This window comes from Haliotis cracherodii, unplaced genomic scaffold (genome assembly GCF_022045235.1).
Source record: "Haliotis cracherodii isolate W230 unplaced genomic scaffold, xgHalCrac1.p SCAF_6, whole genome shotgun sequence".
Taxonomy (NCBI): Eukaryota; Metazoa; Mollusca; class Gastropoda; order Lepetellida; family Haliotidae; genus Haliotis; species Haliotis cracherodii.
The window spans coordinates 5,598,800-5,614,486 of record NW_027266319.1 but is presented as its reverse complement, the minus strand read 5'-3'; the positions used below and the strand labels follow the sequence as shown (position 1 = coordinate 5,614,486).

At 42.2% G+C, this 15,687-nt stretch overlaps 1 protein-coding gene across 2 annotated transcripts; it reads left to right on the top strand.

Annotated features, from left to right (window-relative positions):
* The first annotated feature begins 8 nt into the window (after positions 1-8).
* Positions 9-14,277, top strand: LOC139445231 (traB domain-containing protein-like). 2 transcript variants are annotated; one of them, XM_071226370.1, is made up of 9 exons: positions 9-49; positions 4,094-4,538; positions 6,538-6,743; positions 8,248-8,388; positions 8,873-8,983; positions 9,417-9,526; positions 12,797-12,969; positions 13,548-13,647; positions 14,075-14,277. In XM_071226370.1, the coding sequence occupies exons 2-9, from the start codon at positions 4,118-4,120 to the stop codon at positions 14,193-14,195; spliced, it is 1,383 nt and encodes a 460-aa protein (XP_071082471.1). In that variant the 5' UTR covers positions 9-49; positions 4,094-4,117; the 3' UTR covers positions 14,196-14,277. The 2 variants fall into 2 exon arrangements, with proteins under 2 accessions (XP_071082471.1, XP_071082470.1); XM_071226369.1 differs by having other exon boundaries at positions 9,417-9,556.
* The last annotated feature ends 1,410 nt before the right edge of the window (positions 14,278-15,687 follow it).

The following is a 15,687-nucleotide window of genomic DNA, read 5'->3' as shown; positions in this document are numbered from 1 at the left end:
TGTGTACACAGGAAGAGCATTTGGAGATTTTCAGCGAGAGGTATCAATGGTGAGAAAGTTTGATCTAAATGGATTTTTTCCGCACGAACAACTTTGATATGTTAACGATTGTTTATCTTGAGAATGTAACTTACAGTTGTTAAATAACTGCCATAATGAATGTCGTATTATTTGCACGATGTGTCGAAGGGACCTATAGCTTACACTATGCCATATGGTCACATGTTATTTTGCGATTTAGGGACTTTCATCATGCTCTAGAATATGCTTAGTGTAAGCCATTTTTTTAAACATCTGGTGTTGTTGATAATAATATTGATTCAGGATGCGTTTATTTAGCGCTTATGCTTCACTGTCAATGTCCCAAAGTCTTTCCACGCCATTGTTTCACCCGTGAAGATCCGGGTCAGAATTGCCATTATTGGTCTTCATGCTTATCAGCTTATGGAGGAATTTAACGGCATCAAAATATCGGATGGTCAGACTTTCTGACTTGATTAATGCATGTCATTGTATTCCTGTGTAGATCGAACATGATGTCAATCACTGGATTTTTTAGTCAATACATGTTTATTTGCATACAGCTGTCATATCTATAGCTGAGTGTTGGTGTTGAAAAACAAATAAAATTATTATTTCTTTTTATATGAGCACATTATGGGTTATAAATCAAAGAAACCAGTTATAGTTCCAAAAGTCAAGACTCCCCAACAATATCTCTTGGTTGTCAGCCTATATATGTACTCACTCAACAAGTTGTACTAATAACAGACCAAGTTTTGACTTGAATATCCATGAATGAATATTAGGGGGGTGGGTAAGTCGGGTCGGGTGGGTCCTGAGTAAGACCCGGGTACCCACATGACTACCCGGACCCGTGGTTAGTCACGTAACATTCTGTTTAATGATATTAACAATAAAACTCAATGGTTCACATTTCATTCTCACTATGCAAGCATTGGTTCTGACTTTTATATGTTCGAGTAAGGATACAGCGTCTATCAACTGCAGTGTATGCATGATCAGATCATTTTATATGTGTATCTAAATAGTTTTTATACAGGGCTTCGGTAAAACTATTCCCATTCGGAAATTTTGTACCCAACTATTGAGACCTATAGCGGGTATCCGGGTAGGGCCGGGTAATAGGGTGTTGGGCACTTGGGTAGTAAATTTGGACTTGTCCCAGCCCTAATGAATATATACCACACTCAGTCTCATTAAACATGTTAAAATCAGATCTTAGTTCACTCTATCGCTAAACAAAGATCACTGATTATGTGTTGAAAAATTGTACATGATATTGTGTTACATGTTTAATTTTAAAGATTTTTTATCTATAATTGTTAAACATGTGATAGCATCAGTCAAGCGAAGTCTGACAATGTTGAAGTATGTGTGAAGCAAGTTTGAAATTAACTATGAAAGTCAAGGGATCATTGTCATGACCCCAATGTTTAACACCCCCAATTTGAGGGTCCCTTGATTCAAATATTTTAGCAGGACCCCCTTAAATGGACAGGACATCGACAGTTCTGAAGCTTTGTTTGTAAACAGTAGTTGATAACCCCCCCGAGTTTACTCAGCTCTGCTAGCCTTATTTGGTTTCTGCTCCCGTGACCACACCATACTTTACTCTTGTTTGTTAACATACACACTTATTCTGAAATGAGAACAGACAGATCTAATGCAAGCGTTTTAGTGTGCTATGCATATTGTTTTGCATAATTATATTGATATACCGCAGGGGTCTGGAAACGGTCATTTGCGCCGGACATGTCCAACTGGGAATCTCAAATGTCTGGTTTAAAATATTGCTTAACGGACATTTATATTTTTCTGTCCGGACATTTTAAAAAACAAACAACGCTACCTTCGGGGTCCAAATAATTGATGAGCGTTATCGTATCCCTTCAGCGAATTCAGGTAAATAAACAGGTATAACAAACTTGGTCAATAAAAGTGCTGTAAATAATGGTGAAATAATGGTGATACGATTTGGCCGAAATTATTGTAAACATTATTATAATTATTGAATGAAATATTGAATAAAATTAATCAAATATATTGCAAACTCTAGCCCAGATAAACAATGAACAATTTTTTTATTACCAGATATTATAATGATAAGATTAGTTCAGATTTGTTGACTGGTATTTCTGGTGATGGCAGGGATCAGCTGATAATGTTTTCAGAGATGGGGGAAAACATCGTGTCATTGGAAAACTTAAGTTTATTAAAAAAAAAGTTAGTAAATTTTGGTACTGCGCTATAACCGAAGCGCGCAATAACGAGGTAACACTGTACGTAACAACTTGTAATGTGTGTGATAAGTCGTACAAAAATACGCTTTTTGAAGGGGGCATGGCCTAAATGCAAATGTCCAATTGGGATTTTAAATTTTCCGGATCCCTGATATACCGGTACTACAACAGCTGCGAGGGGCATGACTAATAGCTTTACACATCAAAGTGACTATCGCTAGCTCTCCTTAGGGCTTCGATGACCGGACGTGGGGGATAAAAGCACAAATGGAAATTGTGTTTCAAGTTTTTGGATATTTTCTCAATGAAACTTATACATTTCATGATAAATGTGTAGACTCGTCCAAAATGAAACAGAAAAAAACACATGATGAGACTGTGTAAGCTGTGACAGAGATGCTCGTCAGAGGCACAAGAAACTCTGGGCAGGAGAATGCTTGGCTTCATATGACCAAGGCATACTTATATTGTAATTTAGTCTTTCATAAACACTGACTTCTAATCTAATCAAGCTGTCAATTATTATTTTGTAATTCAGCCATGAGAAGGACACATGAGCTTTCTTTCCAATTTGCCTCTATTAAAGTAACAAGACTGAATCCAGCTACTCTGTTCAGTGCTTGCATTGTTGGCTTCAATGTGAGGAGCTCTATTGTTTTGTTTTGAGAACTGAATCGGGCATGTGAAATTATTTCATGCATGATTTACAAACACACAGAACCATCGACATATTGTCCCTTTAATTTTGAACATAATTAACATGATCTATTCCACGCATGACGTTAAGCCACATGCAGTTAGTCGTCTGACAATATACTTTATGTTTTGGTAAAAGTTTGCAAATCTCATAGGTAATGAACACACGTACATAAACAATTACGGTCTCCAGGATGAAAAGAAGGTAACCATGGTAATACTACAAGTATATTCAATGTTAATATGATGTTGTGTTTAAAGCTCTTTTTAACAAATTGTGTAGACATTGAAATTGTTATTGACAACATTGACACTGACTTTGTTCATATATGGGGGCACGGGTGGCCCAGTCGTCTAAGGCGTCGTAATTCGCTGTGCAGAGTTGCATCCCTTGGGTAACCAGAAACCTATGATTGTGGGTTCGAATCCCGGTTCACCCAAATTATGTTTCTAGGTTTGTCAGCACCATACCCGTGCTCATGGGTTTCACCGAAGGGTAAACGTCTGAGACCTGCATCACTTTGGGCTTTCCTCCCACATTAAGATGACACGCCGTGATATAACTGGAATACTGTTTAAAGCGGCGTTAAACCCAACTCACTCATTCACTCATTGTTAATATGTATGGATTGCCTTACAGTAGATAATTTACATCACAGGACGTCCCTTGCGGTTATATATTATTCATGAACAAAGATCATCCTAACTACAGTCATCATGGTTTTATATACTACTCAAAACAAGTTAAGGAACACACAATTGAAAGGCTTTGTGTTGCTATACCCACCAGCCATGACAGATCAACTTTAGTCGTATCAGAATCAGGTGTTAACTTCTTTGATAGGCAATCAGGTGTTCTTTAAGTTCTTTTGAGTAGTATGTCATGGTATATGTTACCTGAACCTGTTTTACATACTGATCTGGTTGACCATGTCAATATCAGATGTCGGTGGGGTAGCCTAGTGGTTAAAGTGTTGGCTCGTCACGCCGAAGACCAGGTTTGATTCCTTACATGGGTACATTATGTGAAGCCTTTTCTGGTGTTCCAGAAACAATATTTTTTTTATTGCTGAAAGCTGAGTTAAATCTCACCCACACTTAACTCAATATCAAAACTGTCTTGACTTTTTCAGCAACTAACAGTACACAAGTAAAGCATGGAATCTGCCACGCCCATATTGTCACCCGAAGCCGGGGATAAGAAGTCCCAGTCCCAGGACAGTAGTTTAAAGACAGATGTTGTGAGCAATGCCCTGAAAGATGACCCATCCGATGTGAGGTCAAGTACTCAAGACAGTGACACAAACAACAGTGCACATATAACTGTACAGAAGGCAGGCCCAGCAGCAACTACCCCCCCAGGCCCTACCCCCCCAGGCCCTACCCCCGCAGGCCCGACCCCCACAGGCCCTACCCCCACAGGCCCCACCACCACAGGCCCCACCCCCCGAGGCCATACCCCCACAGGCCCGACCCCCCCAGGTGGAGAGAGAGCAGGGGCAGAGCATACAGCAGGGAGGGACAGTAACACTCTGTCACAGCCAGATGATGGAGAATTGGGGGAGATGTTATCAGATGGTGAGCAATCTTTTATAACTGAATATTATTTTCTGACAAAATGTTTTCAAGGCTGAAGGTATGTGATGTAGGATTAGCTGCCGTAACCGTATCTGTGCTGATCCATATTCATGATTTTGATGGGGACACGGACGGCCCAGTCGTCTAAGGCGCACAGAGTTGCGTCCCTTGGACATGCCTGAAACTTATGATTGTGGGTTTGAATCCCAGTTCGCCCAGATTATGTTTCTTGGTTTGAAATGATACATCTGTGCAACGGTGCAGCGTAAATTCTTTCTGCCTCAATACGATACACGATGCATTTTTTTCTGTATCGATACAAGAGATACACTTGATACAACAAATTACTTACTACTCGTTTGATGGCACTTTTGTCGGTCAAATATCACAAAATGTCTTGTAATTAGCAATTTCAAGTTCACCACTAAAACTAGCTGCTACGAACATGTGTCTACAGATATCCCCCTTAGAACTTGCTCTGAAATATTTATACTAAAATTATAGTCAAGACATAATCATCATCATTATTTTGCTGTTGTGATCTTTATGACGTGTTCTTTTTAGGGGCTATTTTTAGATCATGTACAATGCATAGTATACTCACTGTCAACGCGAACCCTAGGAACATGGAGAAGTATGTGAGTTAAGAAGAGATGTTTCCAATGTGTCCCAATCAATGACAAAACTAACATTCAGTCACTTGTTACCACAGAGTGTGTTTATTCTTATCAAGATATGCTGCATGTGATTTCCAAACTTAACACACTAATCCTGGTGCTTAAATGGTGCATCTCGAGCCATGTATCTATGACATATGTCATGCGTTCATGAGTGTCTGTTCACACAAGATACTAGTATGTTCATTTGTGCATCGAACCTATCTAATATCTCTTGACTGTAAGTGATATATCATGATAACCAACATGTATGATATTCACATTTCTTTTAGTAGTGGGGAGCACGGGTGGTCCAGTCGTCTAAGGTGCCGCGATTTGCTGTGCAGAGTTGCTTCCCTTGGGCATGCCAGAAACCTATGATTGTGGTTTCGAATCCTGGTTCGCCCCGATTATGTTTCTAGGTTTGTCAGCACCATACCCGTGCTCGTGGGTTTCACCGAAGTGGTAAACGTCTGAGACCTGCATCACTTCGGGCTTTCCTCCCACATTAAGCTGACGCGCCATGATATAACTGGAATACTGTTAAAAGCGGCGTTAAACCCAACTCACTCACTTTTGGTAGTGAGTATATGCATAGTTTATTGCTTCAATGGGGATTCAGAGTTGGAATAGATGCCCATTAAACAATGATTGTCGTGTGAGGCGACTAAATAGATTGGTTCACTGTGCAGGCTCAGTGACCTGTGTGCGTTGTCCAAAGGGATCTTAGTGCTAAGGTGATTGCAACTCCCATACTTTACATAGAGTACAAATCTCTTAGCGCTAAGGTTGGTGTGTACAAAGGCACCCTGGTTGATTGTCATGTGCTCTGATGGTGTAAGATGTTGCTTGTAATACCAATCACTGGATGTCTAGTCCAGGGTGCCGTTGTAAAAAACAATCTTAGCGATACGACTGTCGTAAGTCTATGTGAAGGTATAGGAGTTATGATCATCTTAAGGGGCATGGGTGGCCCAGTCGTCTAAGGCGCTGTGCAGAGTTGCATCCCTTGGGCATGCCAGAAACCTATGATTGTGGGTTTGTCAGCACCATACCCGTGCTCGTGGGTTTCACCGAAGTGGTAAACGTCTGAGACCTGCATCGCTTCGGGCTTTCCTCCCACATTAAGCTGACACGCCGTGATATAACAGGAATACTGTTAAAAGCAGCGTTAAACCCAACTCACTCACTATGATCATCTTAGCGCTAAGATTGCTTTGTACAACGACACCCAGATCCTTATTTATAGGATGCTGTCATATTGCAGTTAACAACAAACATGTATTGAAAGTGTATACAAGACCAAGTCTGTAACCATGGTAACCTTATTTTGTCCTGTCCAGAAGAGGAGGATGAAGTAAGTGAGGATGAGAGTGGGGAGGAGACGGACATCGAGGACAACGATGAGTTGTCATTCCCCATGAGACGGCGAGACTCCAACCCCGACCTCCCCGACACTGTGACGACGCTGGAGACGCTGGATGGAAGCAAGGTGTATGTGGTGGGAACCGCCCACTTCAGCCTGGAGAGTCAAGAAGATGTCTCAAAGGTATTTTTGTCGGGATTCTCTGAGTGTGTCTAGGGTGTCTTTTAACCTTTAGCCTGCTGAATTGTTTTCAGACTTCTTGGCCCTGCCTGCTGGATGATGTTACAATTCAGATTGTTTTTGTTTATAATCAATTACTTCGAAAATTGCTAATTTTTAGAAATTAAGGAACTTGAGTGTGTTCCTTTCGTCGGCAAACAATAAATTAGAATCGATTGTGAAAAATGATAACATTATAAAGAAAATATCGGACTGCATGCCGATCAGCGTGAAGTGCCAAAAGTCAACAATGGCCGTTTGTGGTAGTTTTGTGCCGCGAAGTTTGGGTGAAACTTTTTAAACTCGCGATATTTTCTTTTTGAGGTAAATACACTACTGAAAGTTTTGATATTGAGCAAGCTGAGCATTTATGCATGCCATACGTAATTTAAATGTAACGCAAAGCCTTCTTGGTAAATAGATATGGCGAGTTTTGTTTGTGGGTGTCCTTATGCTATTCGCCTTGAGAGCTTTAAGTTAACTGACTGTTAAAGTCCAGTTTCCAACTTTGCCAGAATTTCTGGGTTATATCGTAGCGCTACCAGTTGCTATTATGAGTTATGTCCCTTCTATGTCCTCCTATTGACCAATCCGAATCCACCTACCTCTGAAATCACAAAATGGTGGCGCCCAGCCAAGATGATCTGATCGATAATCAAGATCTATATTGTAATAAAACAGGTCTTACTTCCCGTAAGCATCATGTGAGCATCGTGATTAAAAACATGAAAGGATTTGGAAAATATCTGTGGACACTAAGTTGATGGTACACACGTTTTGGAAATCCTCCGAAAGCCCGAAACCTGCAGGGCAGTTTACAAACTGGATGTTGATTTCATTACACAATTTTGATTGGACAATGCAAAGTCTCGTTAATCCAGCCAAAGTATAACTCCATCCTAATTTGTCAAGGGTGGACTTTTATGGTCTGTTAACTCCCTTGCCTCAGGAAGATGGTGTTGGGGGGCATGCAGTATATTATGTCATAGTGAGACAGCTTGATGTGGGGGTAAAGACCGAATTGAGGCAGGTCTCAGACATTTACCATTTTGGTGGAACCCACAAGCACCGGTATGGCACTGACCTAGAAACATAATCAGGGTGAACCGGGATTCGAATGCTTCTGGAACTGATAACGAAGCTGTGGTGAGTGAGCTGGGTTTAACATCATTTTAAGCAGTATTCCAGTTATATCACGGCGTGTCAGCTTAATGTAGGAGGAAAGCCTGAAGTGATGCAGGTCTCAGACGTTTACCACTTCGGTGAAACCCACGAGTATGAATATGGTGCTGACAAACCTAGAAACATAATCGAAGTGAACCATAATTAGAACCCACAATCATAGGTTTCTGGAGTGACCAAGCGATGCAACTCTTCACAGTGAATTGCAGCGCCTGGGGCATCCATGCCCCTACGAAGCAATACTGTTCAAAGCAAAGTCCCTCACTCACTCTCTCCCATGTGGCAGGTGATCCGGTCGACGCAGCCAGACTTTGTGATGGTGGAGCTGTGCAAGAGTCGCATCAACATCCTGGAGCTGGACGAGGCCACGCTGCTGGAGGAGGCCAAGAACATCAACATGGAGAAGATCAGGATGGCAATCAAACAGGTACTGATGCCACACCCTGGTCATCCGTCATCCTGAGCCTCATCTCAGGCATCATCCTCAGTGGATTTTAATGTTGATTATGGACTGTTATTGCTTTTATTGATTATGGATATATAATATATATTGGATTCAGGAAGAAATGAATAGCTTGTGCTCTATCATAATGTATTGCACTGTGAGTTATGTTCATTTTCCTTCATTCAAGCAATGTTGCCACTTTTTCATTACAGAGCAATATGATCTTGTATATATCGGTGTCCATTGTAACTGTTTTTCCATTACAGTATGATTCTGTATATCAGTAACCATGGCAACTATTTTCCCATACAGAGCAGTATGATCCTGTATATCAGTAACCATGGCAGCTGTTTTCCCCATTACAGAGTGGTATGATCCAGTATATCGGTAACCTTATAACTTTTTCCATTACACAGCGGCATGATCCTGTATATCGGTAACCATGGTAACTGTTTTCCCATTACAGAGCGGCATGATCCAGGGTGTGATGCACTTGTTGCTGCTCAGCATGTCAGCTCACCTCACCAAGGAACTTGGTATGGCGCCGGGGGGAGAGTTCCGCAGAGCATTCCAGGAGGTGTGTGGTAGTTGTGTATTGTACTTGATATTATGTTGCTGTGTTTCTCTATGGTTTAGTTGATAGAGCATCTGTCTGTCAGTGGGCCGATCACCTGGTCATGTCATACTGAAAGACATTGAAAGATGGTTTATTGTGTGTGAGAGGGGGTATCTATGTTGAAGGTGGCATATCTATGTAGGCAAGCACGTTAAAACTGGCATAAGTCTGGACTAGTACAAACCGGACACACACACCCAAAAAAAATAACAACAACAAACAAACAAACAATCCATTGATGGAGTATTATTTGATGCATGGAAATGTTTACTTAGGAAATCTCATCAGCTCATGGTGACATTGTTTCAAAGGTACTGAGGCCTAAGGTACTCAGTCACCTTTCCTGGAAGTATATGCCACTTGATCTATATATTTGAACCTCTTGTGTGTGCAGTCGCGGCGGGTGCCCGGGTGTCGCCTGCAGCTGGGAGATCGTCCGATACAGATCACGCTGAAGAGGGCCCTAGCAGCTCTCTCCCTGTGGCAGAAGATCAGGCTTGCCTGGTACCTCATCACATCCAAGGATCCTATCAGGTACCTGTAGTAGACTACGTTGTCAGGTACCTGTAGTAGACAGACGTTGTTGTCAGGTACCTGTTGTAGACTACGTTGTCAGGTACCTGTAGTAGACTACGTTGTCAGGTGCATGTAGTAGACTACGATGTCAGGTACCTGTAGTAGACTACGTTGTTGTCAGGTACCTGTAGTAGACTACGTTGTTGTCAGGTACCTGTAGTAGACTACGTTGTCAGGTACCTGTTGTAGACTACGTTGTCAGGTACCTGTAGTAGACAGACGTTGTCAGGTACCTGTAGTAGACAGACGTTGTTGTCAGGTACCTGTAGTAGACTACGTTGTCAGGTACCTGTAGTAGACTACGTTGTCAGGTACCTGTAGTAGACTACGTTGTCAGGTACCTGTAGTAGACAGACGTTGTTGTCAGGTACCTGTAGTAGACAGACGTTGTTGTCAGGTACCTGTAGTAGACAGACGTTGTTGTCAGGTACCTCATCACATCCAAGGATCCTATCAGGTACCTGTAGCAGACAGACGTTGTTGTCAGGTACCTGTAGTAGACAGACGTGGTTGTCAGGTACCTCATCACATCCAAGGATCCTATCAGGTACCTGTAGTAGACTACGTTGTCAGGTACCTGTAGTAGACTACGTTGTCAGGTACCTGTAGTAGACTACGTTGTCAGGTACCTGTAGTAGACAGACGTTGTTGTCAGGTGACTGTAGTAGACTACGTTGTCAGGTACCTGTAGTAGACTACGTTGTCAGGTACCTGTAGTAGACTACGTTGTTGTCAGGTACCTGTAGTAGACTACGTTGTCAGGTACCTGTAGTAGACTACGTTGTCAGGTACCTGTAGTAGACTACGTTGTTGTCAGGTACCTGTAGTAGACTACGTTGTCAGGTACCTGTAGTAGACTACGTTGTCAGGTACCTGTAGTAGACAGACATTGTTGTCAGGTACCTGTAGTAGACTACGTTGTTGTCAGGTACCTGTAGTAGACTACGTTGTCAGGTACCTGTAGTAGACTACGTTGTCAGGTACCTGTAGCAGACAGACGTTGTTGCCAGGTACCTGTAGTAGACAGACGTTGTTGTCAGGTACCTGTAGTAGACAGATGTTGTTGTCAGGTACCTGTAGTAGACAGACGTGGTTGTCAGGTACCTGTTGTAGACTACGTTGTCAGGTACCTGTAGTAGACAGACGTTGTTGTCAGGTACCTGTAGTAGACAGACGTTGTTGTCAGGTACCTGTAGTAGACTACGTTGTCAGGTACCTGTAGTAGACAGACGTTGTTGTCAGGTACCTGTAGTAGACAGACGTTGTTGTCAGGTACCTGTAGTAGACAGACGTTGTTGTCAGGTACCTGTAGTAGACTACGTTGTTGTCAGGTACCTGTAGTAGACAGACGTTGTTGTCAGGTACCTGTAGTAGACAGACGTTGTTGTCAGGTACCTGTAGTAGACAGACGTTGTTGTCAGGTACCTGTAGTAGACAGACGTTGTTCTCAGGTACCTGTAGTAGACTACGTTGTTGTCAGGTACCTGTAGTAGACAGACGTTGTTGTCAGGTACCTGTAGTAGACAGACGTTGTTGTCAGGTACCTGTAGTAGACAGACGTTGTTGTCAGGTACCTGTAGTAGACAGACGTTGTTGTCAGGTACCTGTAGTAGACAGACGTTGTTGTCAGGTACCTGTAGTAGACTACGTTGTTGTCAGGTACCTGTAGTAGACAGACGTTGTTGTCAGGTACCTGTAGTAGACTACGTTGTTGTCAGGTACCTGTAGTAGACAGACGTTGTTGTCAGGTACCTGTAGTAGACTACGTTGTTGTCAGGTACCTGTAGTAGACAGACGTTGTTGTCAGGTGACTGTAGTAGACAGACGTTGTTGTCAGGTGACTGTAGTAGACAGACGTTGTTGTCAGGTACCTGTAGTAGACAGATGTTGTTGTCAGGTATCTGTAGTAGACAGACGTTGTTGTCAGGTACCTGTAGTAGACAGATGTTGTTGTCGGTATCTGTAGTAGACTACGTTGTTGTCAGGTACCTGTAGTAGACTACGTTGTTGTCAGGTACCTGTAGTAGACAGATGTTGTTGTCAGGTACCTGTAGTGGACAGATGTTGTTGTCAGGTACCTGTAGTAGACTACGTTATTGTCAGGTACCTGTAGTAGACTACGTTGTTGTCAGGTACCTGTAGTAGACAGACGTTGTTGTCAGGTACCTGTAGTACAGTACGTTGTTGTCAGGTACCTGTAGTAGACAGACGTTGTTGTCAGGTACCTGTAGTAGACAGACGTTGTTGTCAGGTACCTGTAGTACACTACGTTGTTGTCAGGTACCTGTAGTAGACTACGTTGTTGTCAGGTACCTGTAGTAGACAGACGTTGTTGTCAGGTACCTGTAGTACACTACGTTGTTGTCAGGTACCTGTAGTAGACAGATGTTGTCAGGTACCTGTAGTAGACAGACGTTGTTGTCAGGTACCTGTAGTAGACAGACGTTGTCAGGTACCTGTAGTAGACAGATGTTGTTGTCAGGTACCTGTTGTAGACTACGTTGTTGTCAGGTGCATGTAGTAGACAGGTTGTTCTCAGGTACCTGTAGTAGACTACGTGGTTGTCAGGTACCTGTAGTAGACTACGTTGTCAGGTACCTTTAGGAGACTACGTTGTTGTCAGGTGCATGTAGTAGACAGACGTTGTTGTCAGGTACCTGTAGTAGACTACGTTGTCAGGTACCTGTAGTAGACTACGTTGTTGTCAGGTACCTGTAGTAGACATACGTTGTCAGGTACCTGTAGTAGACAGATGTTGTTGTCAGGTACCTGTAGTAGACTACGTTGTTGTCAGGTGCATGTAGTAGACAGGTTGTTCTCAGGTACCTGTAGTAGACAGAGGTTGTTCTCAGGTGCATGTAGTAGATAAACATTTATACTATGTATACCAGTACTTTGTGCAGAGTTGTGTCCCTTAGCTGTGCTAATCGTATGATTGTGACTCATATTCCAGATTAAGATTCTTGGTTTATCAGCATTATACCTGTGCCTGTTGGTGTCACCAAAGCGGCAAACATTTTATTACGGCTTTGGGCTTTCTTCACACATTAAGCCCTAGTTTCCAGGATATAACTGAAATAATGTTCAAAGCAGCATTAACATGATTAAACTCAGCAGGCGCATCCATAACATGTACACATCTCACCTACAGAACCAGTACCGGTATGTCAGTTAATTGCAAGTTGATGATGTTTTCAGCAAGGAAGATGTTGAGAAGTGTAAACAGCGTGACCTGCTTGAGCAGATGTTGAGGGAGATGACGGGAGAGTTCCCTGCCCTTAGTCGGGTATTTGTGGAAGAGCGGGATCTGTACCTAGCACACTCACTCAAGATGGCTGCCAGGCCCATTCAGTGCCCCCAAGTACCCGAAGGTAAGGGGACCAATTGGAACCTACTGATTGCAGGGTTGACCCTTCTAGGCAAAGACCCAGGTTCAAATTTCAGTTTCTCAAAATGTAAACATGGTAGAGGTCACTGAGAGAAAATCTTTTACTCAGGACAGCTTTTAGACGTAGTAACAGGGTTAAAGTCACAAGCTGATACCCCCGGAGAAGAGTTGGATTAGAATTAGTCTTCAGCAATCCATGCTTGATGGTATCAGATGGTCAGGCTTGCAGACTTAATGATGCATGTCATGGTTTTCCAATTGCGTAGATCGATGCTCATGATGTCAATCACTGGATTGTCTGGTCCTGATATGATTATTTGAAGACTGCCATAATATTGCTGAAATATTGCTGTGTGTGGAGTTACTCAACAAACAATACTCAAGAAGTTTCCTTTGATTGACTTCTGGTAATGATTTGGATAAAAACAATTGCCAGCATGTTTGATTTACTTTTGAAGCAGATCAATCTCTGTCACGTCATTGGGACAAAACTGATCCATTTCACCTCATAAACTTACTTTCAATTTGAGTAAGTGGTTATTCATGTGTGTCTGGCTTCAGGGTATATTCCGTCAGTGGTGGTTGGTGTTGTGGGGATCGGTCACGTGCCTGGCATCGTGGCCAACTGGAGCAAAGAGCACAACATCCAGGAGATACTCATGTGAGTCTTTCAATTTCCTAATAGTCAAGATCTTTTACATTCAAAGATCAGCATTAAAAAATGTGAATAGCCAAAATATGAGGTTGCAGAAATGCAAAATATCTAAAGGCATTGTTTTTCATGAACTACAAGCCTAATTCTTTTGTTAATGTTTTTTAGATTTAAGGCAAATGGCCACTTTGATTCCCAAGGGACTGTTCAGATGAACAAGATTGTTGGATAAATTCCTGTTCTATTAGGCCAGTTCAAACCAAGGTGTCCGGTCGTCAACTTATCATATTTTTAATATAAAAATAAAATAAAAAAAGCCTCCCTCTCATTTTTTGAAAAAAAAAGTGGATGATAATCTATCAATTAATTTATTATGGCCTCAGTGAACTATAAATGTTTTGCCACTATTACATTTGTATTCTCTTGTCGCTTTCAGTGTGCCAGAAGCGTCAGTGGTGGGACGAGTTATACGGTGGAGCGTGCGAGCCAGTGTGCTAGGATTATTAACATACGGATGTTATAGGCTGTATAGGTGGACGTCTCATGTCATCTTCTAAAGGGTTTCTTCTTCACTGATCTCATCATTCATCATCCTTCAGCCAACATTGTACCCTCTGCTAGTGGCACCCAAGTCAAGGGCTTCACAATGTTTTCATGACAAGATCTTTACCAGAATTGGAACTAAATGGTTCCATGGCAAAGCCTTCAACAGAATCAGCACCCATATTTTTCATGGCAGTTGCCAAAGATGATTTTCAGAAAACAAACCTACATTTATGTGTACAGAAATGTGTTCATTCCACACCACACCCCGATGTTCTGATACAATATTTAAAGAAGCAACACTTCATTGTACGACCAGTTGAGAAATCCATGATTGATACATGTAAATGTAAGAATGCATACCAGCATCCTGGGAAATGAATAGAAACTTGTCTCAAACATACTGAAATAGAGTCTAAGCAATCAGAAATCATGATTATCATTTCAGTAATAGAAGGGGGTGCGGGGGGGGGGGGGAAGGTGATCCAGTCGTCTAAGGCGCCGCAATTCGCTTTGCAGAGTTGCGTCCCTTGGACACTCCAGAAACCTATGATTGTGGGTTCGCCCCCATAATGTTTCTAGGTTTGTCAGCACCATACCCGTGCTCGTGGGTTCACCGAAGTGGTAAACATCTGAAACCTGCATCACTTCGGGCTTTCCTCCCACATTAAGCTGACACGCCGTGATATAACTGGAATACTGTTAAAAGCGGTGTTAAACCCATCTCACTCGCTCAGTAATAGAGGATTGATCTGGTGAACCCTTCCTACACAGGTAGTGTGAAAACAGTGGCTTGTTCAACCAACAAATGGCATTTTTATTTCCTGTGGCTGATAAGCCTCATCAAAAGGCTAAGAGAATGGTGTACTCATTGTACTCTGGAATATTTCCTTTCTTGTTGATAAGAAACATAGGTAGGATGTCATAGCAACATGATGTACCATGTCATCATGGGTGTGTCGTCATAGCAACATGATGTACCATGTCATCATGGGTGGGAAGTCATAGCAACATGATGTACCATGTCATTATGGGTGTGTCGTCATAGCAACATGATTATGATGTCATTATGGGTGTGTCGTCATAGCAACATGAAGTACCATGTCATCATGGGTGGGAAGTCATAGCAACATGATGTACCATGTCATCATTGGTGTGTCGTCATAGTAACATGATTTACGATGTCATTATGGGTGTGTCGTCATAGCAACATGATATAGCATTTCATCTGGGTGTGTCATAGCAATATGATGTACCATTTCATCTTGGTATGTCGGCATAGCAACATAATGTACCATTTCATCATGGGTGTGTTTGCATAGTAACATGATGTACTATGGGTGTTGTCATAGCAACATGATGTATCATGTCATCATGGGTGTGTCGTCATCGCCACATGATGTACCATGTCATCATGGGTGTGTCTCCATAGCAACATGATGTACCATGTCATCATGGGTGTGTCGTCATAGCAACATGGTGTACCATGTCATCATGGGTGTGACA

Bases quoted from the DNA above. Each gene is read 5' to 3' on its own strand.
- LOC139445231 (XM_071226369.1), top strand. From the start codon at position 4,118: ATGGAATCTGCCACGCCCATATTGTCACCCGAAGCCGGGGATAAGAAG. The intron at 6,744-8,247 runs GTATTTTTGTCG...CCCATGTGGCAG, and splicing joins GTCAAGAAGATGTCTCAAAG to GTGATCCGGTCGACGCAGCC. The intron at 9,557-12,796 runs GTACCTGTAGTA...TGATGTTTTCAG, and splicing joins ACATCCAAGGATCCTATCAG to CAAGGAAGATGTTGAGAAGT.